At 40.4% G+C, this 27389-nt stretch overlaps 1 protein-coding gene across 4 annotated transcripts; it reads left to right on the forward strand.

Moving 5' to 3' along the window:
• Window positions 1–131: 131 nt before the first annotated feature.
• On the forward strand, window positions 132–25832 carry LOC134202759 (uncharacterized). Of its 4 annotated transcripts, none has more exons than XR_009977334.1 (4): window positions 132–267; window positions 326–658; window positions 718–861; window positions 25418–25832. XR_009977334.1 is itself a non-coding variant. In XM_062677751.1 (4 exons), exons 1-3 carry the CDS (start codon window positions 246–248, stop codon window positions 828–830), a joined length of 468 nt encoding a protein of 155 aa, XP_062533735.1. In that variant the 5' UTR covers window positions 132–245; the 3' UTR covers window positions 831–861; window positions 973–989. The 4 variants fall into 4 exon arrangements, 2 of the variants coding, with proteins under 2 accessions (XP_062533735.1, XP_062533734.1); XR_009977335.1 differs by lacking the exon at window positions 25418–25832 and adding an exon at window positions 5763–6356; XM_062677751.1 differs by lacking the exon at window positions 25418–25832 and adding an exon at window positions 973–989.
• Window positions 25833–27389: the final 1557 nt, after the last annotated feature.

Here is a 27389-nt window from a genome sequence, read left to right on the forward strand (position 1 = left end):
ATGCTTTAGGAAAAACTTAACTGTAACTGTTTTCAACAACTAGTTTACGAGAAATTAAAGTTTTAAAATAGGTGGGCGAAAACTGGGGAGGGCGATTTCTGGGTGTTTTACCTATGCAAATTTAAATCTAGCAACACTGTTCATCCGCTTTGCGCATGAATGTTCCGTCAAGAAGTTTTCGAAGTTGGAAGTTTCACAACGCCAGTCCGCCATCTTTCGCAGCGCAGTAAATATATTTCTTCGAAATGATTTTTCGCGGGTTTACTGGTAATATATTATTTATTTTTTGTTCTTAAGATGTTTTCTAATGTATTTTTGTTTGCAGCATTATTAAAAAAATCTGGAATCCCCGACGAAAATGAAATATTCGGAATCATCGATATGGGAGTTCTTTTGTGCAAACATTTGAACGGAAGGTTTCCCAAATTGGGCCAAATAGGAAGAAGCAAACATGTCCAGGCCGTCCTGTTCCTGTATTTAACCGATGCCCAGCCTTGCGGCACCCAATTGCGGTGCTGCAAAGATGAGATGAGGCCGGATTCCACCCCGTTGCAATCTGGAGAAAATGGTTTATCCTCGGGTGGCTTTGTTCTCGTTCGTCCGGAAAATTTCATTCCTTCCGTAATCCCGTTGTGCATGCATTCGTCTAGAAAATTAGGTAATAATCTTTTGGTTTTTGTTGATGTTTTTTATTTCTCATCCCCAACTACTTTCTAGAAAACACCCAGCACGATTTGTTGGACTCGGGACAGTATCACAAGGATGGCACCGGTCGTACGATTGGTGGCACAATCTTCACATCTGCGGGATGGAGGAATATCGGCTGGTGACTATTTTACCATTCATCTAGTCCAGCACTAGGTAATATTGTTTTTGAAACTAGTCCGGAATTTGCGCAAACAACGGCGTCTTTACCGTTCTGAGTAATACGCACAATTTTCTCACTTTGATAATGAACGATTTTAAGTGAAGCTTTAAGTTCAAATGGGTCGCCGTCGTTCTAAGACCGTCAAGAAGGTAATTTGTGAGAAATAACACTCGGCGGAAGAGATCTCCGCATGAACATGCCCTACGCCCATCGTTACCATTCCTACCAGGCCCCTGCCGGATTTGAGACACATCTTGTGAAGCACACCCACCAGTATTCGGAAGTGTCCGCTCTGGAGCAGGACATTATCAAATTTGATCCGAGATCAACTGCCGTGTCCAATCTCACGGCAGTCAAGGAGCAGTTGGACTTCAACAAAATTGTCGTCCTGGTAATGAAACCTTCCCAACAGGGTTACAACCGACGCAACTAAGTTTGTACAACATCTTGATTAAGTCGGGGCACAATCTATAAACATCTGTGCAAGGAGAGTATTGTATTGTATGCAAATAGGTATATAAATGAGAAGGAATATTTTGCTCGCGGCAGAATCTTGCTGTGGAACGAATGACATATCTTTAAATTGTCTGTAGTAGAACAGAATCTGAGGCAGAACGTTATTGTGACCACCGAGGAGTTGTAACTCCCAAGTTGTTGGCCAATCTACAGGATGTTTGTGAAAAACGCTTGAAGTTGGAAGTCCGAAGGAAATCCTGACGGGATTCCGAAGAAAATCCTGACGGGACTCCGCAGAAAATCTTGACGGGACTCCGAAGGAAATCTTGACGGGATTCCGAAGGATAGTCTGACGGGATTCCAAAGGGAATCCTGATGGGATTACGAAGGGAATCTTGACGGAGTTTCCAAAAGAATCCCTAAAGGATTCCGAAGGAAATCCTGACGAGATTCTGAAAGGAATCCTGACGTGATTCCGAAAGGAATTCTGACGGGATTCCGAAGGGAATACTGACGGCATTCCAAAGGGAATACTGACGGGATTCTATAAGAAATTCTGACAAAATTCAGAAGAGAATCCTGACGAGATTTCGAAGGGAATCCTGACGGGGTTTCCAAAAGAATTCCTAAGGGATTCTGAAGGTAATCCTGACGATATTCCGAAAGGAATCCTGATGGGATTTCTAAGGGAATTCTGACGGGATTCTGAAGGAATTCCTGACGGGATTCCTTGTGGGATAAAAAACGAAATCCGATGGGAATCATTACAGGATTTCGATGTGAATCCTTACGAGATTCTGAAGAAAATACTTACGGGATACCAAGGGGAATCGTAACGGAATTCCAAAGGGAGTCCTAACGGGATTTCGAGGGAAATCCTCACGGGATTCCATGAGGAATCCTCATGAGATTTTGAAGGGAATCTTTTCGGTACAGGATTCCTGAGGAAATCTTAACGGGAATTCTTACGGGAGTCCTGTGGGAATCTTGACGGGATTCCTGAGGGAATCTTGACGGGATTCCTGAGGGAATATTTACGGGATTTCGGATAGAATCCTTACGGTATCCCTGAGGGAATCCTTGCGCGGTTCCTGAGGGAATCCTGATGGGATTCCTCAGGGAATCCTGATGGGATTGCTCAGGGAATCCTGACGGGATTCCTAAGGAAATCCTGACGGGATTCCAAAGGAAATTCTGACGGGATTCTGAAGAAAATCCTGACGGGATTCCGAAGGAAATCCTGACGAGATTCTGAAGGAAATCCTGACGGGATTCTGAAGGAAATCCTGACGAGATTCCGAAGGAAATCTTGACGCGATGCCAAAGAGAATCCTGATGGGATTATGAGGGGAATCCTGACGGGATTTTAAAGGTATTCCTGACGGGATTCCTTGTGGGATTAACACTTACGTACCTGACCCCCAATTTCACGTAAAACTAAATTTTCAAAATGATGGTTCTCAGCAGTCTTGCATCGGAATTTGGTTCTGTTTTCTGCAATCGATCACAAAATTCCTATAGTTTCAGGGACATTGGTCATCGTTTTGAAAATGGACATGGTTCCGGAGATATTGATGGGAGTACTGGGGTAACCTCTAGGGCCGGAAAATGGCCACTGCGTGATAAAGCCGGAAACACGTCTTTCGAGGAGTCAAACTTCATGATTTTGCACAACAAGCTCGGCGGAAAGTGTTCTTTGGGTATTTTGTCCATTTGGTCACATTCCGGGATGCCCTGGAATGCTGGTTCCCTGGAAGGAGTGACCACTTTTTGATCATTACTGAAACCTGGCTTGCGACGAATCAAACTTCATGATTTTGCAAAACAAGTTCATAGAAATGTGTTCTGAAAGTATTTGGTCCATCTGGTCACATTCCAGGATGCCCTGGAATGCTGGTTCCCTGGGGGAAGTGGCCACTTTTTGATCATTACTGAAACCTGGCTTGCGACATGTCAAACTTCATGATTTTGCAAAACAAGCTCGGTGGAAAGTATTCTAATGTTATTTTGTCCATCTGGTCACATTCCGGGATGCCCTGGAATGCTGGTTCCCTGGTTCCCATTACTGAAACTTGGCTTGCGACGTATCAAACTTTATGATTTTGCAAAACAAGTTCATAGAAATGTGTTCTAAGGGTATTTGGTCCATCTTGTCACATTCCGGGATGCCCTGGAATGCTGGTTCCCGGAAGGAAGTGGCCACTTACTGATTATTACTGAAACTTGGGTTGCGACGTATCAAACTTCATGATTTTGCAAAACAAGCTCGGCGGAAAGTGTTCTAAGGGTATTTGATCCATCTTGTCACATTCCGGAATGCCCTAGAATACTGGTTTCCTGCAGGGGGAAGTGGCCACTTTTTGATCATTACTGAAACCTGACTTGCGACGTATCATACTTCATGATTTTGCAAAACAAGTTCATAGAAATGTGTTCTGAGGGTATTTGGTCCATCTTGTCACATTCAGGAATGCCCTAGAATACTGGTTCCCTGGGGGAAGCGGCCACTTTCTGATCATTACTGAAACCTGGCTTGCGACGTATCAAACTTCATGATTTTGTAAAACAAGTTCATAGAAATCTGGTCACATTCCGGGATGCCCTGGAATGTTGGTTCCCTGGGGGAAGTGGCCACCCAAGTAACCATGAAGCTATATATGTTTGTAGAAAACACAGCCCTAAAAGTTGACTTAAAGTGGAAAAGGGCAATTATAAGACCGAATTAATGGTTCATTACTTTGGCATGTTGAAATAAAGCACCAATAATGCATCGCTGCATTCGTACTGCTGATTTAGAGTATCGTCGTCTGACAGTTGATAAATAAATGCAACAACACATCGTTAAAACAGATCTAATGCAATTAGCATTTAGCATGTCGATTTATGATTGATATATGTGCAATATTGTAATTCTTGGTGTTACTTGGGCACTTTTTGATCATTGCTGAAACCTAGCTTGCGACATGTCAAACTGCTTGATTCTGCAAAACAAGTTCATAGAAATGTGTTCTGAGGGTATTTGGTCCATCTTGCCACATTCCGAAATGCCCTAGAATGCTGGCTCCCTGGGGGAAGTGGCCACTTTTTGATCATTACTGAAACCTGGCTTGCGACGTATCAAACTTCATGATTTTGCAAAACAAATTCATAGAAATGTGTTCTGAGGGCATGTGGTCCATCTGGTCACATTCCGAAAAGCTCTGGAATGATGGTTCCCTGGGGGAAGTGGCCAATTTTCGATCAATTCCGAAACCTGTCTTGCGACGTATCATACTTTATTATTTTGCAAAACAAGCTCAGCGAAATGTGTTCTGAGGGTATTTGGTCATTCTGGTCATATTCCGGGACAATCTGGAATACTCGTTCCAGGGGGATCAATTCCGATCAATTCCGAAACCTGGCTTGCGTCATATCAAACTTCATGATTTTGCAAAACAAGCTCAGCGGAATGTGTTCTGAGGGTATTTGGTTCGCCTGGTCACATACCGGAACACCCTGGAATGCTGGTTCCCTGAGGAAAGTGGCCAAATTTGGATCAATAGAGAAACCTGGCTTGCGGCGTATCAAACTTCATGATTTTGCAAAACAAGTCAACAGGAATGTATTATGAGGTTATTTGGTCCATCTGGTCACATTCCGCGATGCCCTGGAATGTTGGTTCCCTGGGGGAAGTGGCCATTTTTTTTTATCAATTCAGAAACCTGGCTTGGGCGAGTCAAATTTCATGATTTTGCGAAACAAGCTCAGCGGAATGTGTTCTGTTGTTATATGGTCATTCTGGTCACATTCCAGAACACCTTGGAATGCTGGTTCCCTGGTGGAATTGGCCAATTTTTGATCATTATAGAAACCTGGCTTGCGGCGTATCAAACTTCACAAGTCCAGAGGAATGTGTTCTGAGGGTATTTGGACCATCTGGTAACATTCCGGGATGCTCTGGAATGTTCGTTCCCTGGGGAATGTGGCTACTTTTTGATCATTACTGAAACCTGACTGGCGACGTATCAAACATCATGATTTTTCATTTGTTCTGAGGGTATTTGGTGATTTTCGTCACATGTCAAAACACCCTGGAATGCTGGTTCTCTAGGGGAAGTGCTCACTTTTCGATCATTACTGAAACCTATTAAAGAGAAACGCGCAGTAAGTGTTTTGACGTAAACTACGTCTAAGGGGAAGACTCAGATACAGGGTGTAAAACCGAAATTTCCTAATTCGAGACCGTCACGAAATTAGGATAGATTTCAAACGCTAATAGCGTCTTTATCTTTCGATGGATTTTCGACATTTGCTTATCAATCGATTCAGAAACTCTCCAGCAATTTGCCAATTATATTGATACTATTGATTATCAACGTTAAACTATTGAAAATGTTATTTCTTTTCAAACCGGATGAAAAATTCAATTCCGTTCATAAATCCCCAACACGGACATCAGATTGCAGTAAGGTACGGGCCTTTTGATCCACTGCTTCGTTTTCCCTGTGTATAAAAAGCCCCATGTTTCGCGTGCGCACGTCATTTTCATTCTGGATGTCACGGAAAACGGACCAGCGCAGTTCCAAGGATAACGCCTGTGTTTGGTCTGTTGTGGTAAAAACTTATGGACGATTCAAATCAAGCCAAATTCAGCACCTAAAAACTCATGGATGAATTGATTCATCGTATGTTTTCTGTATGTATGTAGAATCACGAGCGCGCGTCAAACGGTGTAACGAACGCGAATCAATCAATTTGCATTTCAAACTCAAGTTGTCATTTTCGTTAAGCTATACAGCGCACCGCATGGCATATTGTTAGTTGCAATATGCGCATAGTTGATAATTCTCTGCTACCCGAGACAATTATGTCATAAACTAATCTTCTACGAAGGACCAAGAAAGAGACCCATAAATTGTAACAAAAATAGTGACGCACCGATAGTGGCGGCGATAACAAAGTAGAGATAATAAGAAAGGACCCAAAAGATAATGAGTCAAAATCAGGTAGAATATATTGTACATTCATTTATATATACGGCTTAGCATTAGTAATAAAGTTAGTTCTAGACCACAGTTCTACAGTGTATGTTTCTACATCCGAAAAATCCGTAAGTCACCGGCGTCACATTTTGGTGAACTACCAGAGAGGAAAGTACTCGCGACGTTGTGTTGAAATTGTGCAGTGATACCGGCGCGCGGAGATCAACTAGAATAAGTGGAAAGGACTCCGACAAAAATAAAAAAAAAATTGTCGTAATAAATAGCTAGAGTGATTGATTTTGTAACGTGGTATACTGTCGCCAGGAGTGCAGTCTGAGTGTTGTGCATTGTCACAAAATTTAACTGTTACAAATCTTGAGCCAATAGTGGCAAACATTCGAAAGTTGTGAATAGATATTCACGAATCGTGTCTAAAATACCTTGTGTGTTGAATATTAAAACCCAGAGTGGTAATTCAAGTGAAACTAGGACATTGGACATTTTGAAAATAGTGAAACTGCAGTGTGTGAATTAACAAAAAGGTTGGAAATACCTTTGTAAGCTGTCATCAGAAGTGAACGCGCAGATCCGGCAAAAGGAAACAGAGAAGCAAAGTAGCAGCAAACAACCAGGTGATAGTAAAGTGAACATTTGCGATGGCAAAATCAAAAGCTATGTTCCAATTCGTGGAAAATAAGAACGGAAACTGCCGTTTATGCAAGGAAGCTGACACCAAGGATAATATGGTGTCTTGTGACGATTGTGATAGGTGGTTCCACCTTAGTTGTGTGCAACTTAAGCATACGCCGACAAAAGAAGAGCGATTCCTTTGCGCAAAATGCGAATATCTGGAAAACGAACGAGCGAAATTATTGGACGTAAAAATGAAATTTGATTTAGCGAACCAGCTAAATGAATCGCTGAAAATTCAACAAGATGTGGCAAACAGACGTCAGTCTGAAGGTCCTTTAAATGTGACGAGGCAAGCCTTAATCAAGCTTCCAAAATTTAGTGGAGAGGCTCGTGAATGGCCGAAATTCAAAAGCATTTTAATGACACATCTGCCGAAGGTAGATTTACCAATCTCGAAAATTTATCAAGATTGGAAGAAGCTCTGTATGGCCAAGCTGCCAAGAGCGTGTCAAATTTGATGATAGGGGCAGCTAATGTTCCTAAAATAATGCAACGGCTTGAAGAAATTTATGGAGACCGGAGGCTATTTATCAGCAATTATTGAACGAGCTGACAAAAACATTGAATCAACCCAAACTCCATACAATCGATATTGCTAACGCATTGGACGATTTGGTTGTGACAATGGAAACATTAGCCAAGCCAGAATTCCTTCATGATTATCGGTTAATTACTGACATAGTATCAAAGCTACCATTTAGTATGCAGATAACATGGACAGAAGCGCTTCAAAGAAATGTCAGTCAGCCAACTCTCCATGATTTGAATAAGTGGCTGCAAACTCACGCAACGACATTACGGAGATTAGCACCACCTACAAGAAAGGAACAAAAGCCCAGAATCAATATTCATAACAATCCTTCAAAAATGCAGTGCAACGTTTGTAAGCATGAGCATCAAACGTTCAAGTGCAACATATTGAAAAACCTCAATGTTGAGCAAAGGCAACAACGAATTCAACAATTGAAACTGTGTTTTTCTTGCCTGAACAAAGGACACGGTAGTAAGTTTTGCAGAAGCAAGCGAGAATGCAAAATAGACGGTTGCAAGGGAATGCACAATCGTTTATTGCATAAATCAGCCGTCGGACAACCCAAGGAAAATCAAAATCTGGAGAAGGACAAAACTAACAATAATCATCATGGAAATCGGAAATCAACGGTATATTATCAAATAGTACCAGTAACGTTGCAGAATGGAAAACTCTCTTTGGAAACATTCGCTTTCCTTGATCCCGGCTCGTCATTAAGCCTTTTGGATCAATCGGTAGCGGATAAACTTGGGCTCCATGGACGGTCAGACCCACTGGAATTAACCTGGACGCAGAACGTTTCAAAGGAATCACCTAGCCGAAGAGTACAGCTGTGGATACGCGGACATGGAGAAAAACTTATTCAATGAAGGATGTCAGGACCATCGAGAACATTGAACTTCCAACGCAAACATTGGATATTAAACACATGAAGAAGGAGTTCACTTATTTAGCTGATGTTCCAGTTCAGGGATACGTCAACGCCAAGCCCATGATTTTAATTGGCATGGAGCACGCTCATTTGTTGTTGACGACCGACAGAAGGGTAAGTGACGAGAACTCGCCGATGGCAGCGCGTACCAAACTAGGATGGTTGATTTTCGGTAAGGTATATAGAGGTGAGCCTTCATATTCTTTTTGCATTAGAGAGCATGAAAGTACAGATTTGAGAGCAATTTTTGAAAATTATTGTTCTACTGAAAACTTTGGAGTCAACGTCGTTGCGTTGCGTTGCGTTGCGTTGTAACGGAGTATTTCGTAGATTGCATACTGATAGTTGTCATGTGTATTCTTTACCTTTCTTACCCCAATTGCTTATGGATTTCCATTTGGGATTCAATGGAAATCCAATTGGGGGTCCAAAATGATAAAACATGAAAGCTATCATTGCCGGCCACGCCCATCTTCTCCGTTACTAGGAAAGGGAAGGAAATGATGATATGACATCTACTTAACGAGAGGCCAGCGACTCACCGACGCCCTCATAGATGTCAAGGAATTGGATGGTGGGTAGGGTATGTGGTTTAGGAGTATCATTATAAGCAAATGATAGAAAATTTGTGGAAATACGTTGGGAGTGACTTTGCTAAGAAATTTATGTCACTCCATTATCCTTGCCGATGATTTTCCTCGGATGGGGCGAAGGTATTAGCCTTGCCCTGGCTAATAGCCTAGGTTTAAGCGCCTTTGCTCGCTCTCTGAAACGAAAAAAGAGCAAAAAGAAATTAAATTCCCCTTCCCCCCTGATATGATAATGATTTTGATCAACAAATGAAATCTAAGTGGATGAATAAATGATCAAACGGCTGCAAACAAGCCTCTATTGTCGTAGCAGAAGCAAACCCGTATATTTTCCTTTTTCAACATCATTCAAAATGTAAGAATTCAATTAAAATATGAAGCGAAGAAATTTTAATAGATTTTAAGCAAACGTTTGCAGTACATGAGTAATGATAATGCTTTTTCCTGATACTACACACTTAAATCATTTCACAGATTTTAGTGAATTTCGGTGAATTTCACCGAAATCTCAACAGCACCATGTTATTGACTTCCCTTGATTTTTTCCTTTGTTCAACTGCTAAAACTGTCGAAAATGTGTGAAACCATCTATTGAACAGCTCCGCTTCTGAGAGCTCGGTGAAATCTCACAGAAATTTGTGATTTACTTTAAATGACTGTTATATTTAAATTAGATATTGTCATACAATGTTGCTTCAAATCGCCAATCATCAACTTGTGGATTATCTGTACAGAGATCTGATAATATTGAAATTAGATGATGATGAAAACAGAATATGATGTGTTATAATATGAACTAAAATCATTTTTATGAGAAAACAATTACTAAATTTAATAATTATACAGCTTTATTATTACACGCACCATTATGTTAGTCATTTTCATTATTAATCTTCGATGAGAAACTTTAGGTGATTTCGTAGGCAAAATAATACGGTGTGTGTATCGGTCTCGACCGAACATATTGAAATATGAAAGGAAATTTAATGTTATCAGGATGAGGCTTATGATATAGAAGCCACATTCATGAGTGTAAAAGTGTTACTAAAATTAAAAATTTACGAATTGAACTAAATCAAAGATGCAAATGCAAATATCCATTATTCATAATTATTTTACACAATATTAGGCAGTCTATAATCCTAGATTTTTAAAGTGCCTTCAAAGATCAATATCGAAGTAAAAGGACTAGTTCCATAACAACTTTTTCGAATTATTTTTCAAGCTAAATAGTTGGTATAGTTATAGAAGTAGAATAGAGAATACAATTGGAAAGAGCTCACCGAATATATCTTTCGATGCAAGCGCCAGATATATGTCCGAAAATTCGTCGGGATTAGTATCAGCCGTCAATTATTAGTATGCTTCATCTATTACATCTCGTTCAATTTCAGATCCGTGTTTCTCTTCATGTTCCGCTACCCAAGAGTGCAGGACCAATTCACTTCGTGCAGGAACGATCAATTTTCGCCCATTATCGTTGGGAGAATGATGATTCTGTAGTGCTTCATGAATACATATAATCAACTAATGTTGAGTTCTAAAGATTTTGATTTTATGAAGTATAATTTTTTTTCTTAAATTTTGACAATGGAGCAGCAGACAAATTTTCGCTACTTGTTCGTTCCACCGCACACTTTGATCTCTCCTGAAAACTTTGGAGTCAACGTCGTTAATAAATTACCAAAATCAGAAGAAGTAGAAAGAGCTGAATCAATTATTAAAAATACAATTAAATATGAAAACGGACATTACTCAATAGGATTATTGTGGAAAACTGAAAGTATGAGTTTCCCTCCAAGTTTTAATAATGCTTTCAAACGTTTGGAAATGTTGGAGAAGACATTAGCTAGGAAACCAGAGCTAAGAAAATGGGCAATTGAGTCATTTGAAGGATTTGTTAAAAAGGGTTATGCCGTAAGCTTAGCCCACGTGAGCTACTACAGGAACATCCAAACACCTATTATTTACCTCATTTTATTGTGACAAATAAAAACAAAGTCCCACCTAAATCAAGAATTGTTTTTGATGCAGCTGCAGCAGTAGAAGGAGTATCTTTTAACTCAGCACTGCTTTCAGGTCCTGACACAGTAAAATCTTTGTTCGGTGTTTTGCTAAGATTCAGAGAGTTCAAAATCGCTGTTACAGGGGATATACAAGAAATGTTTCAGCAAATAAAAATTGTTATGGAAGATCAGCCTGCACAAAGATACCTTTGGAGACAATGTGAGGCCGATAGGGATCCGAGCGTATATGTGATGGAATCAATGATTTTTGGATCAACGTGTTCTCCTGCTTGTGCTCAAGCAGTGAAAAATTATAATGCACAGCTTTTTAAGGATGATTTTCCAAAGGCTTCTGAGGCTTCTGAAAATAACTTTTATGTTGATGATTATTTGGATAGCTTTGATGAAATTAAAGAAGCATCTGAAGTTGTTCAGGGTGTTATAAATATTCAACAGTATGCTGGATTTCATCTAAGAAGTTTTATTACAAATTCGCAACAGCTTGCCAACGTTATTCCTTCAGAAAGACTTCATGTTTCAGAAATAAAATGGTTCGAGAATAAAGAAATACCAACTGATAAAGTATTGGGTATCTATTGGAATACATCAACTGATTTGATCGAATTTCAATTAAAACTTGATCGATTGGATGTCACAAGGTTGATTACAAAGAGAGAAACTCTCTCGTTTGTAATGAGTATTTACGATCCATTAGGGTTAATTTCGAACTTCACAATTCATGGTAGAATTCTTTTACAAAATGGCATAAAGAATCTTCTGATTGGGATAGCCAGTTACCAGATAGTTTATCAAATTTTGGAACTCTTGGATAGATATGCTTAAACTTGTCACCCATTTTAAGATTCCAAGATGTATGACCTTGAAAATGCATTATTTTATGAATTGCATATGTTCGGAGATGCTTCGGAAAATGCTTTTGCTGCCGTTGTGTATCTGAAAAGTGTTACTGAAAATGGCACTGATGTGAATATAGTGTCAGCAAAGGCAAGAGTTTCACCGAATAAAATGTTATCTATACCACGTTTAGAGTTGCAAGCAGCAATATTAGGGACAAGATTGTTGAATACCGTAAGGAAAGAATTAAGAATTTCGATTTCAAAATGCGTCATGTGGTCAGATAGCCAAACTGTCCTAGCATGGATTAATAGTCAGCATAGGCGGTATAAGCAATTCGTAGCTCATCGAGTTGCTGAAATCTTAGAAACAACTTCAATGGATCAATGGAGATATATAAAATCATCATTAAACCCTGCTGATGAAGGTACAAAAATTAAAAAGGGAGCATCATTATGGCTCAATGGACCATCATTTTTAAGAAAATCAGAAAGTTATTGGCCATACTGGACAGTAAGTATGGAAACTGATGAAGAGCTGAGAAACTATGTAAACATTCATCAAAGAATACATCCTTACTTTTATTCAGGACGATTATTTTCGGACTGGTGGCGTTTGGTTAAGCGAACTCTAATAATAAAAAGTTTACCGATTGGGTTAAAAATAAAACAGATTTTGATCGTAGCACTAATTATGATGATGTAAAATTGGTTGAAAACGCGATATTCAAAAAAGCTCAATGGGATTGTTTCATGGAGGAAGTAACATTACTGAAAGAAGGTAAAGAAATAGAAAATCCAGCAACTTACGAAAATTGAGTCCAATGCTTGATAATCATGGAGTACTCAGAGCAAGAGGAAGATTGGAACACGCAAGAAGCATACCCGAATCAGCAAAGAAAGCCTATTATATTACCATATGAACATAATATTTCTTTTTAATTGTAAAGACATATCATGAACGGTATTTGCATCAGAATGACAATGTCGTAATTGCAGCTATTCTTCAAAAAGTTTTGGATTATTAAACAAAGGTCACTTTTGAAAAGGTCAAGAAATATTGCCAAGAATGCATTATTGCTAACGCAAAACCAGTACCACCCATGATGGCACCCTTACCAGATTATCGGACCGAATCTTTCTTGTATCCATTTACGCATACTGGAGTGGATTACTTTGGTCCATTTGAAGTTGCAGTAAAACGATCAAGAGAAAACGTTGGGGTGTGATTTTTACATGTATGTCTAGTAGAGCAGTTCACATCGAAATGGCTGAGAAGTTAGATACAGATTCTTTTATTGTCTGTTTGCGTAATTTTCAAAACAGAAGAGGAAAAGTTAAGCACCTTTACAGCGATAATGGCACGAACTTTGTTGGAGCTGACAATGAATTAAAAGAACTAATTGTGAATATTGATAAAAGAATGAGAAACGGTGATGCGGCAGCATTAGCCTTAAAATGGACATTCAATCCTCCCGCGGCATCGCATTTTGGCGGAGTATGGGAGAGGCTTATTAGAATCATAAAGTTATCACTATACAAAATGCTGAAGCAGTATGGTAGTCGTTTACCACGACCAGCAATTTTAAGATCTGCTCTGATCCAAGTAGAATTTATTTTAAACTCTCGTCCTTTAACACACATACCAGTAGAAGATATCGACGACGAAATAATGACACCATTTCATATTCTAATTGGTCGTGCTGGAGAATATGTACCACCTTATGATCCAACAGCAATTCACTTAGAAAAACATCATTGGAAAAAGGTTCAAAACTATGGGAAATATTTTTGGGATCGGTGGACGAAAGAGTACCTTCCATTGTTGTTGAAACGAAATAAATGGACTAATCAAATTGAACCTATTAAAGTTGACGATATTGTTGTAATAACTGATGATAAGGCACCTCCTGGAACAGGTAAGGTGATAAGGCACCACCTGAAAGGTCGAGTAATCAGTGTTAGAATGGCTAAAGATGGACAAGTAAGATCTGCTGAAATTAAAACATCTAAAGGTATTTATAAAAGGCCAGCCGTCAAAGTGGCAGTTTTAGATGTTCGGAAAATTCAAAAGCCAAAGCCATCTTTAGAAACAAATGATGATTTATTTCAACAAACTCAAAACTTTCAAGGAAGGCATGACACAATTCCACTTTCAGAACCGAAGAAACTAGATTCACCAGATTTAATCCCGAATCAAAATGATCATGAAGAAATGTGCGATCTACGTTCGAATAAAACCATAAGAACAAAAAATCCTAGTAACCTCATAACGTTTATGTTGCTCGTATACATGTTTACATTAATCTTTGGTTTCGAAACTAGAGGATTGATAGCATTTGACTGTGCCAACCCAGAGGTAAACATGACAAGTTACTCGCTTCTTGATGTAGCTTCTTGTATTCCTCAGAAAAGTAATTTGAGTTCAACAGAAATAACAATACAGGTTTTACAAAGGAATGTAAAAAGTTTAACTAAAGTTCTTCAATGTAAGGTAATAATTCGAAGGTCCATAAGACATTGTGGCTCATTTTCGCATACTTCAGATTATCAGTATGGATATTCTTACATCGTCAAAGAATTCAATTCAGAGGAATGTACAAAGGTACACGCTTTAGGAATGGTATCGCTGACTCATGACAGACAAATTAATGAGCTGAAGTTAAATTCCACTACAAGGGTGAAACGCTTATTGTAGGTAGCGTGACTGGAAATTCATGCAACGGAGGCACATATAGTACACCATTCTATACATGGACTGGGGCACTAGTTTATTATGAGTACGAGATTGCTCTATACGATTATATTGCAAATATTGACCTTGAAAATGATCAGATATTTTTGAAAAATGGTTTAATGTGTACGTATTCGATTGGAACATGTCTAGATTCCGAAGAAGGTTATTTGACCTGGAATGTAGACTTGAATCAGTCCTGTGAAACAACTGAATTTGAAGTAATTTATGAAGGACTTGTCAATAAAACTACAAGTTTAGAGGGTAATATAAAGAAAACTCATTCAGTAGTTTACAGCACTATTTCAGAAACGCAAGTATTTTCGATCAAAACACGAGAAGATACTCGCATTTGTGGTTACAACGGATTTACTACTGATCATCCTAGAATTTTAATAATTGAAACACAGAGTATTAGATCTCCATTTACAAGAAAAGCAAACAGTGGAAAAAATTTGGATTTGTTTACTTATTTTAATTCCAAAATTACTCTCGTAGAAAGTTACATTGGTCAATCTTTAAATGATATTTACAATATGGTTATGGCTGAAATGTGTAAATTAGATAAAGTTCTTTTAGAAACTAAGCTTACACTGGCTAGGCTTAACCTGAATGAATTCGTCAGCAGCATAACGAAGAGAAATGGTTACACAGCAGTAGTCGCTGGCGAAGTTTTGCACGTTTTGGAGTGTAAACCTGTTTACATTACACCAAGATTTACTGAGCAATGTTATCAAGAAATTCCGTTCTTTACAATAATGTGTCAATGTTTTTAGCTCCAGTTACACGCGTTTTACAAACATTAGGAACAGAAATAGAGTGTACCTCTACTTCCTGCCAAATTCAAATTTGGGAGCAGATGGTATACCACAGATGGAAGATTACGAGAAACCACTGCGCCAAGTAAACTATCAACTGATATTGTTACCAGCTGGTCATACACGCCATTGCCAAACTTAATGGAGAGTGGGGTTTATGATTCCAACAGTTTGGTCAAAATGAGGAACATGATATATGAACAAGGCGAAAGACGTGTAGCATCTTCTGTAGTTTATAAAATTTTAGCTGGACAAAATCCTAATACTCAAGGCTTTAGATTTGATGCTTTATTATCTGAGAAAATAATTGATGGTGCAATACATAAGTACTGGAACAAAGTGTTGTCTTGGAGCACATGGTTGGGAAACACTACGTCAACATTCATCGGTATTTACCTATTCGCTCGAGGTTTAAAATTTATTGTTGATACAATCATACATAGTCAGATATTATATGACATCTATGGTTTCAGTTGGAAACTAATAGCATCATTCTGGGACTCATTAACTAATTTTTGTCGCATAAAAACATTAGAAGGGAGACGGTAAACAAAATGGAAAATAATAGATGTTCAGAAGAGAATCAACAACCAAACAATGAAACAGAAGAAACAGAAATGAACCTGTATAGAGGAAATGTGTATCCAAAATCAACACAAATGTCTAGTCCTAAGTAAAAAGACAATATCAATATCATTTCATAATAAGTAATAAATCGCTTATCGACAGTTATTATTGTAAATCTAGTAGATTTACGGGGTCCGGAATGTAACGAACGCGAATCAATCAATTTGCATTTCAAACTCAAGTTGTCATTTTCGTTAAGCTATACAGCGCACCGCATGGCATATTGTTAGTTGCAATATGCGCATAGTTGATAATTCTCTGCTACCTGAGACAATTATGTCATAAACTAATCTTCTACGAAGGACCAAGAAAGAGACCCATAAATTGTAACAAAAATAGTGACGCACCGATAGTGGCGGCGATAACAAAGTAGAGATAATAAGAAAGGGACCCAAAAGATAATGAGTCAAAATCAGGTAGAATATATTGTACATTCATTTATATATACGGCTTAGCATTAGTAATAAAGTTAGTTCTAGACCACAGTTCTACAGTGTATGTTTTCTACATCCGAAAAATCCGTAAGTCACCGGCGTCACAAACGGAGAAGCTGCAAAAATGTATTCGCATGGATGACTACCTACTAAAATTATATGTCTTTCTCTGAATCGGGATCTCTTGATTCTACTACCGACGGAAAACAATCTGCCATCATCAAGCAATTAAGTTTTACTTTGATCAAAATTCATCTCGCCTCAAGTTGTGACTTAAGAGCTACTTTCATTGATAATAGCCAATCGTTAGTAGGGGAAATTACGGCTTTGGCAGGTTTTGTTCTATTATTGTCAGAGGGTTTTTCTGTAACTAATTATGCTCAAATTTGGCCTAAACATTCTTTGCATATCAAATAATATTGTGGCCAAATTTCATAAAATTTGGTCAACAAACCCCAGCCCCCCCCCCCCCCCGACAATAATAGAACAAAAACTGCCAAAGCCGTCATTCCCCCTACTTCATACAAGAAAATTTAATCTGAGCGCTGCTAATGTTGATGACGACGACCGCGCGACCCACACCATCGCCGGGAATAAAATTTCCGGTAGGAGCTCCGCCGATGCCGAAGGTGGTACCACGGTCTGCTCTTCGCGACATCTCGAACGAAAAGGCTCGCGCGCGCGGGAGAGCTGCTTTCTTGTAATCAATAAAGTTGAATCTGTAGCCACGCCCCTTTGGTGAGTGTTTGACGGTTACACAATATTTGCAGCCATACCGGACAACAAAGAGGCGGGACTAATGAGCCATCTTTATTGATGATAAGAAAACTGCTCTCCCCCGCGCGCGTGGCATTTCATTAGAAATGTCTCGGGCGGCGGTCTCAGCATCGGCGGAGTTGCTGAACGAATCAATCGGTTCTTCTCAGGGCCACCATCCTATGCAAAGGAAGAGGTGAGGCGAATATTGTTCAAAGAGCAAATTAACCACTTGGCGACGCCATAATGTTGCCGTCCGTAGCAGAATCACGAGTGCGCCCCGGGAGCAGTTGCTACAAATATGAATTCGTATGGATGGCATCAGTGGCAGCCAGGTGAAATTCTCTCAAGATCTTATTTGATTTTGTTGCAGCTTGTGATTGGGAAGGCGGATTATTAACAATCAATCGAAAGATGGAGATGGAGACAGTTCAATCGAAATGATGCCGTCAGTAGCGAAATCACGAGTGCGCTTTGACGCGTGGTCTTTGCATAAACATGTGTGCGTCTTCAGTGATTTGACGGTAGTTATCCTCATTTCTAAAGTTTTTATGGAAATACCCATACAGTAATGGAATGGAATGTAGTAAAATATACAGTAAAAGTGCAATTAAACCTGATAAATTGAAATTTAGAAATACCCAAGTTTAGTTAAGCTCATTTAGAATATTTTCGAAAAATTCGAAAAGAACAATGAATTGAATTTAAACAAACATAACTAAACTACTCATATTATACGAAACTCGAGAATTCAATAAATTAGTTTTAATTACATAAATATATTAGTTCCTTTTAAAATGTAAATTTCATAAGAAATCCAAAGAGTAATTTTGTAATACTCATGGATAATGGCACTAGATTCTTCATTTCACCAAACTGTTTCACGTAGTTTACGTCGGGCGGTCGTGTCTTGTACACAACCCTTATGATTTTTCATTCGAGTTCAAAACGTGTTGTATTTTAGGAAAAAGTTGATAGGTACAGTACAGCAGAAAACGAAACTGATGCGTAAGCACGCTAGTATAAAAGTAGCAATAAAAGGGTAAGTTTATACACAGTAGCAGATGTATGACACAGATGAAGCACAGCTTATTCGATTATATTATAACACCCCCACTTAAGCTGATGCGCCTAATCCCATTGCAGATCGGTTACGTCTCAACTTAATCCGCTCGAGAGTCTTCGTCAGACCATCCGCAATTTGATGCTCGGTGCCAACGTATTTCAGTGCAACAATTTTCTTGTCAAGGGCGTCGCGAATGAAGTGATGACGAATATCTATGTGCTTCGTTCGCGGTGTGTATCCTCCATTCTTGGCAATGCATATTGTGCTCTGATTATCGCAGCAAAGTTCAATGGTTCGATCAACTCCCAGTTGTTTCATCAAACCACGCCACCACATGGCTTCCTGTACGGCGGCGGATAAGGCCATGTACTCGGCCTCACATGTTGATAAGGCAACGGTAGACTGCCGCTTGCAACACCATGACACTGCACCACCTTGCAGCATAAATATGTAGCCACTAGTTGATTTTCTATCATCCAGGTCCGATGCCCAATTTGCATCAGAGTAGCCAGTCAAATTTGCACTGCTTTGTTTAGTGTATCGCAACTTGAGATTTGACGTTCCTCGCAAGTATCGCAGCAAATGTTTAACTGCTTCCCAGTGATTTGGTCCCGGATTAGTGTTGAATCGACTGAGTCGATTGACTGCGAAAAGAATATCGTATACATCAAACTGCCTACCGCCTCCTGATACGGAATCCCTTCCATCCTATCAGCTTCCTCCGGAGTCTGTGGTGCCATATCCTTCGTTAGCTTCAAGCTTGGATTCATCGGAGTCGCCACTGCCTTCGCGTTTTGCATATTGAATCGAGAAAGTATCGACTCAATATATGCTTCTTGGTCGAGAGCCACAGTATCGTCGTCACGAGTTATACGTATTCCAAGACACGAACTTGCCGGTCCCAGATCCTTCATGCGAAACGTATCATGCAGCTTCATCTTTAGTTCGTCAGTCATAGATTTGTCATTGGAAAAAATAATGACATCGTCAACATATATTGCAACGAATATTATTCGTTTGCCATCGATGCGGTAGTAAAGGCATGGGTCATATTTGGAAGGTGTTAATCCAAACCTTCGTAGCGCCGCATCGAGTTTTGCGTTCCAAACGCGACTGGACTGTTTGAGTCCATAGAGAGCTTTTTTTAAGCGGCAAACTAGTTTCGGCTTGTCGGGCGTTTGAAAGCACGGAGGCTGCTCCATGTATATCTCCTCTGTTAATTCTCCCTGGAGAAATGCCGTTGTTGCATCCATTTGCTCAATGAAAAGTCTGTGTCGTGCAGACAAAGCGAAAAGGTACCGCAGCGAACTATGCCGCACAACGGGAGAATATGTTTCGTTGTAGTCTACCCCCTCTCGCTGTGAGAAACCTTTTACAACAAGGCGTGCTTTGTGTCTGGCCACATTGCCGTTTGCGTCGTGCTTCGTTCTGAAGATCCATTTGCATTTTATTGCTTTGCGACCTTTGGGCAATTCAGTCAAGGTCCACGTATCGTTCTCCATCAGCGCTTGATACTCCTCTCGCATTGCTCGCTTCCAGAGTGCCGCGTTTTCACATGACAGTGCTTCCAGGTGTGTATTGGGATCATCACTAGCTAGTTGACTTCCAGTCTCGGCCATATCGTTTTCGAATGCTATCCCACTGAACTGATCTTGTGATCTGAGCTCATCCGACGTAACGTTACTGTTCGTGTTAGTATCAGCTTCCTGTAAAGGTTTAGAATGCGGCAGACCTTTGTTCGATAATTGATACTCGTTATACTTGCCTGGAATTTTGTGCTCCCGACCGCTACGCCTCAACACCTTTGACTGAGGTGGATTTGAAGTTTTGCGCGGTGGGAGCACAGTAGTCACGTCAATTACACTTTCTTGGGATAGGTCAAAGCCATTGAATTCGTCCTCGCTGTCACCTTCGCAATCCGTGAAGAACTCATCGTCAGCATCGTTGTTTTCGATCTCCTCTTCCAAGTGATTGCCAGCGTCACTTGCGGCTGGCGATGATGACACAAATTCAAAATCTAGTGGTACTAGAATTCGGCGTTGCACTTCCATCGGTTGGTTTGGCACTTCTTCGTCGATGAAATTAACTTCACGACTAGTGAATACTTTACACGACTGCGGATCGTAGAGCCGATATCCTTTCGTGTAGTCGTCATACCCAACAAAAACACATTCACGTGATTTCGGGTCCAACTTTTGTCGCCGTTGCTTGGGAATTTGTACCATCGCTTTGGTACCGAAGATTCGAAGATGGGATACGTTTGGTTTCTTACCAGTCCAAACTTGCTCGGGAGTAAAAACGTGTCCCTGCGTTGGGGACCGGTTAAGCAGATATACCGATGTGTGAACGGCTTCAGCCCAGAATGTTTTCGCTAACCCTGCTTCAAATAGCAAACAACGAGCGCGTTCAACAATGGAACGGTTTGCGCGCTCCGCCATGCCGTTTTGCTCTGGAGTGTAGGTTGTAGTTTTCTGGTGCTGAATGCCATGTTGCTTCAGATAGCTTTCGAATCCCTTATTAACGTACTCTTTCCCATTATCGCTGCGTAGCACTTTTATCTTCCGCTCGGATTGTCGTTCTACCATTACATGAAAATCTTGGAAGGTTCTCAACACCTCCGCTTGCGATTTAGTTTTGAGGAAGTACGTCCACATCTTCCGAGATTTATCATCGACGAAGACAATATAGTATCTGCTTCCTCCGAGAGATTTGACTTCCATGGGCCCGCAAATGTCGGTGTGCACCACATCGAGCATTTGAGCTGCACGTGACCCTTCTTTGCTGAAGGGGTGCCGGCAATGTTTCCCCATTGAACATACCTTGCAATCTCCCGTCTTTGAATTGGTGATTTCCATTCCGTCTGCCAATCCGCCAGCTAACTTTCGAACACTTGTTAGGTTCAAGTGACCTAGTCGTTGATGCCATAATTGTACGCTCGACGCCGTCGAGCATGCTAATGCATTTTTCGAAATCTCCTGCCGCTGCTCAAGAATAAACAGCTCGTTGTCGTGCTTAGCGGTGGCCACCGTTTTGCCGTCACTGTTCAACACTTTACATCCAGAATTGGTAAACACCACCGTATGTCCTCTCTTGACCATCTGATTCACAGAAAGAAGATTCACGGATAAATCCGGGATTAGTTGAACGTTCTGAACCGGGATACTGCTCTTTTGACATGCCGGCGTCAAAGTGGTTGTTCCAGTTGCTGTTATCTGCATTCCACTTCCGTTAGCAGCGATGACGGATCCGGTTGCTGGATTCACATTTTCCAACAGCTTCGGGTTGCTTGTCATGTGCACGCTTGCACCGGAATCGATAAACCAGTCAGTTGCCTTCGTACAAGAAAATGTAGACAGAACCGTACAGAAAGCATCCTCCCTTTTGGCGCTCCTACAGTCCCGAGCTATGTGTCCAAACTTGTGGCACTTTCGACACTTCGGCCCTTTCGGGGGCTCATTCCTTGGTTCGTTCTTCTGCTGAAATTTTCCTCCACGTCCCGTTGCTCCAGTTCGTCGCCTAGCAGCTAGTGCCACATCGTCTGCAGAAAATTTCACCTCCTGTAGCAACTTTGTTTTTATCACATCTCCGGTAATCTGCGTCCCCGAATTTTCAAGCGCCATTATCATCGGGCGGTATTCTTCGGGAAGGCCGGCCAATAGCAACGTTCCTACCCATTCATCAGAGATCGGAAAATTGATTCCGTTTAGCTGATGTGCAGTAGTGATGATTCGGTTAACATAATCATCCATTGACGAGCAGGCAGATAGCTCTGTTTTCACTAATTTGTGAAGCAATCCGACCCTTCTGGTCAATCCCGTATCGTCGAAGGCACTTTCCAGTTTAGCCCATACTTCCTTTGCCGATTTTGCTTCCTTAACGTGCACGTAGTTTACAGGATCGAGGAGCAAAATGATTTTTGCTCTCGCTCGGCGATCTGATGTGGCGTCTACTGCTTTATCGGTTCCGTCCGCATTCTTCTCCGGTTTTACAGCACTCCACAGGTCTTCCAGCTCCAAATATGTTTGCACCGCAAACTTCCATGTGGGCCAGTTGTCACGACCGATGAGCCGCTCGATTCCCGGAAGACTCGAAATATTATGGACTACCGCACTAGCTCTTCCTACCGCATTTCCTCCGACCGAGGATTCCGCAGAACTTCCGGAATTGCTTCCAAGCATTTTAGCCACACGCGTACCGAGAAATACTTCCGCACTACGTATTCCGCGTTCCGAATTATATTAAAACTTCCGTGAATAGGCCCATAACCTATTAAAGAGAAACGCGCAGTAAGTGTTTTTCATTCGAGTTCAAAACGTGTTGTATTTCAGGAAAAAGTTGATAGGTACAGTTCAGCAGAAAACGAAACTGATGCGTAAGCACGCTAGTATAAAAGTAGCAACAAAAGGGTAAGTTTATACACAGTAGCAGATGTATGACACAGATGAAGCACAGCTTATTCGATTATATTATAACAAAACCTGGCTTGTGACGAATCAAACTTCATGATTTTGCTGAACAAGTCAATAGAAATTTGTTCTGAGGATATTTAATACATTTGGTCACATTCCGGGATGCCCTGGAATGCTGGTTCCCTGGGGGATCAAAAAGTGGCCTCTTCCCCCAGGGAACAAGCATTCCATAGCTTTTCAGAATGTTTTCAGAATAAATTCCTATTGACTTGTTTCACAAAACCATAAAAGTCGTCGCAAGCCAGGTTTCAGTAATGATCGAAAATTGGCCACTTCCCCTGGGGAACCAACATTTCAGCACACCTCGGAAAGTGACCATAATAACTAAATACCCTGAGAACAAATTTCTGCAAAATCATAAACTAGTATACGTTGCAAGCCTGGTTTCAGTAATGATCACTTCCCCCAGGGAACCAGCATTCCAGAGCTTTTCGGAGTGTGACCAGATGGAACAAATAACCTCAGAAAATATTTCTTTGGACTTGTTTTGAAAAATCATGAAGTTGGATACGTCGCAAGCAGGGTTTTAGTAATGATCGCAAAGCGGCCATCTCCGCCAAGGAACTAACATTCCAGGGTGTCCCGGAATGTGACCAGAATGACCAAATACCCTCAAAACACATTCCGCTGAGATTGTTTTGCAAAATCATGAAGTATGATACATCGCAAGACAGTTTTCTTAATTGATGAAAATCATGAAGTTTGATACGACGCAAGCCAGGTTTAAATTTTGATCAAAATTTTGCCACTTTCCCCTGGGAACCAGCATTCCATGGTTTTCCGGAATGTGACCAAGCGGACCAAATAACCTCAGAACACATTTTGCTGAGCTTGTTTTGCAAAATTATAAAGTTTGACATGTCGTAAGCCAGGTTTCGGAATTGATAAAAAAAAAATTGGCCACTTCCCCTAGGGAACCAGCATTCCAGGGCATCTCGGAATGTGACCAGATGGATCAAATACCCTCAGAACACATTTCTATGAACTTGATTTGCAAAATCATGAAGTTTGATTCGTCGCAAGCCAGGTTTCAGTAATGATCAAAAAGTGGCCACTCCTTCCAGGGAACCAGCATTCCAGGGCATCCCGGAATGTGACCAAATGGATAAAATACTCTTGGGACACTTTCCGCCGAGCTTGTTTTGCAAAATCATGAAGTTTGATACGTCGCAAGTCAGGTTTCAGTAATGATCAAAAAGTGGCCACTCCTTCCAGGGAACCAGCATTCCAGGGCATCCCGGAATGTGACCAGATGGACAAAATACCCTTAGGACACTTTCCGCCGAGCTTGTTTTGCAAAATCATGAAGTTTGATTCGTCGCAAGCCAGGTTTCAGTAATGATCAAAAAGTGGCCACTTCCCCCGGGAACCAACATTCCAGGGCATCCCGGAATGTGACCAGATGGACCAAATACCCTCAGAACACATTTCTATGAACTTGTTTTGCAAAATCATGAAGTTTGATTCGTCGCAAGCAAGGTTTCAGTAATGATCAAAAAGTGGTCACTCCTTCCAGGGAACCAGCATTCCAGGGCATCCCGGAATGTGACCAGATGGACAAAATACCCTTAGAACACTTTCCGCCGAGCTTGTTTTGCAAAATCATGAAGTTTGACATGTCGCAAGCCAGGTTTCAGTAATGATCAAAAAGTGGCCACTTCCCCCAGGGAACCAGCATTCCAGGGCATCCCGGAATGTGACCAGATGGACCAAATACCCTCAGAACACATTTCTATGAACTTGTTTTGCAAAATCATGAAGTTTGACACGTCGAAAGACGTAAAAATCCTGGGATTCGGAAGGAAATCTTTCTTGAAAAAAAAGATTCCCTTCAAAGTCTCAAAACAATTCTCTTTGGAATCCAAAGGGAATCCTTCTGGGGCTCCCAAAGAATTCCTTTTTAGAATGCTAATGGATTTTTCTCGGATCCCGGAAAGATTTTCTTTGGAATCACCAAAGGTTTTTTTGTTATCCAGAAACGATTTCATTTGGAATGCCTCTATTCCTTTAGAAAACGTTTAAGGCTTTTCCTCGAATTCCAAAAGGATTCCCCTCGGATTTCCAAAAAAATCATTTCGTATTCTCAAAACGATTCGCATCGAAATTGCAAAAGAATTCGATTTGGAATCCCTGAAGATTCCCATAAAATCCCATAAAGACTTCCTTCCGAGTCCCATAAGGACTCCCTCTGGAATCTCATTTGCATCCCCTTCAAAATCCCATAAAGACTCCCTTCTGAATCCCATAAGAACTCCCTTTGAAATATCACTACGGTTCCCTTCGAATCCGGAATGCTTAGAAGGATGCCCTTTGGAATAACAGAATGATTCTTTTTGGAATCCTGAGGATATCTTTCCGAATTTCAGGAGTATACCTTTTAAAATCTCAGAAGGATTGCATTCTAAATCCCTGAGGGATTCGTTTCAAAATCCCAGGATTCTTTTCAGAATCTCAGGATGCTTTGCCGAATTCCAGCAGAATTTCTATCGAAATTACGGAAGGATGTGCCTTTCAAAATTCCAGAATGTTGCCTTTCGGAATCCCCAGAAAGATGTTCTTCGGAACCTAAACATCTATAATCGCTCATCACTAGCCCTACTGAACTTTTTTTCTCGTTTTCAGGCTTTGACGTCGTCCAAGGACACCGACTTCTGAGCTGCTCGGCTATGTAGTTTTCCCCAGTGGTAACTCATCTGAAACCTGCGAGTTTCGAGTGAGAAGCCCCTCACCTCTCGCCGGATGTTCACGATGACTCTCTGCCATAGCTGGCATTGCCATGACATTTAAGAGCTGCGGATAGACCGATCAGGTCAGGACATAGAATCAAAGTAGAGTCGGCGAATATTGTCACCGGTGTGTTATTGGTCAATGGTCAGTGAACTCAAGCATTCTAAGAAAATCTGCTGAATTGCACTGTGCCGGATGTATAAAAATCCCGATCTGTATTATATTTATTATTCTGGTTTAATTTCTATGCAATAGATAAAAGAAATATGAGAACAATAACATTTTATGGAAATTCAATGAAAATAAATAATAAAAACCGAAAATAAATACCATGCTAAAAAAATTAATTCACCAAAATAAATTTATTCAGCACGACGCATTACGCACAGTTTTACATCACATTTATTTACATCGCATAGATTACATCATATTATATATTACATCGTAAGAAATTACATCGCTCTTGTTTATTGCACAGCAAGCTCTCAAGTACATCGTGCAATGCAGTGGCGTAGCCAGGGGGTGGTTTTGGGCATAAAACCCCCTCCAGAAACAAAATTTTCAGAAGACATTTTTTTTTTCGAAAAAAAAAATGTTCGGAAAACCCCCCCCAGACCAATTTTCTGGCTACGCCACTGGTGCAATGTAATATTCAACAAGCGATGGATTCAACTGGTTGCAGCGATTTCGATGTAATATTCAACAACTTTTTTTGCTGTGTACGCTCTGCTACCTGTCCGCCCACATTATGAAGGTGGCGATATAGTGTTCGATGATTTTTTCCGAATTATTCATCACGGTGCCGTGAGCAGCAAATTTGAATTATTTTCTATGAGGTGATACGTCGGTTCGTCAGTGGCTTTAATCAGGTTAGGTTTCGGTCTTTTATTTCTTTATTGAGGCTTGGGCAAATCACAAACCAGATGGCGGTAGTGAGCAAACGTCAAACTAGAGCAAATCTGAAGCGTGCACCACGAGCAGTGATCGATTGACTAGCTATAATGATTATTGAAATTGATCGGTAGATCAATGAACGATGAGAATTTCACGAGTGTTATGTCTGTTTGTCTGTGATATTATGATTGGATTTTTATTGAGGGTTTGTTCAAATATTACGTAACGCGAAAAACGTTGTTTTTAAGAACTCCTCACTCCCTCGTAACAATCTGTATCAACATTTAGAACTAAAGACACTATATACAAAGACGGGAAATCTGATCCCTTAACAAATAAATCACCAGGCAACTCTGCGTGCGCAACACTGCTGATGCTGGATATACTTTCCACATTGGTCTATACGAATTTCATAATTCAAAAATATTTTATTTGTATCGTGTTCAACCACCCAATAAAAAGCCACAATTCACTATAAACATGTTTAATTGATATTCAACCACATACGAACACATTTTTACCTAAATCCATCAAAAAATATTCAAATAATAATATAAACATATTTATTCGTGCTGGTTCAAATGAACCCTTGCCAAATGTTGCGCGCGATATTTTGGAATGACAGGTCTCTTGCTCGATTGGAATGACACTGACAGTAAATTTGGAATTCCAATTGGAACATTTCCCGTCTTTGTTTATAGTGTCTTTATTTAGAACTACCCCCACCCCTACACTACTAAAAATCCACACATATTTATTGGCAAAAATCCATAGATTTAACTTATGATGTATATCAGCGCACACATAACCATTCTCCACGTGAACTACTTATAAAATATAAATCCGAATAAACTTTATGTGTGGTCTCGAATTAGCAATTATTTAATTTATGTGTGGTTCTATATCGATTATATTAGGGTGGAGCCAAGGGGGTAGACACTTGAATCATTTTTCGAATCATACAGAAGATTTT

This window comes from Armigeres subalbatus, unplaced genomic scaffold (assembly GCF_024139115.2).
Source record: "Armigeres subalbatus isolate Guangzhou_Male unplaced genomic scaffold, GZ_Asu_2 Contig1406, whole genome shotgun sequence".
Lineage (NCBI taxonomy): Eukaryota > Metazoa > Arthropoda > Insecta > Diptera > Culicidae > Armigeres > Armigeres subalbatus.

Excerpts from the sequence above, each read along its gene's own strand:
- LOC134202759 (XM_062677750.1), top strand. The coding sequence starts at position 246 with ATGATTTTTCGCGGGTTTACTG. Across the intron at positions 268-325 it reads GATTTTTCGCGGGTTTACTG|CATTATTAAAAAAATCTGGA; the intron begins GTAATATATTAT and ends TTTTGTTTGCAG. Across the intron at positions 659-717 it reads GCATTCGTCTAGAAAATTAG|AAAACACCCAGCACGATTTG; the intron begins GTAATAATCTTT and ends ACTACTTTCTAG.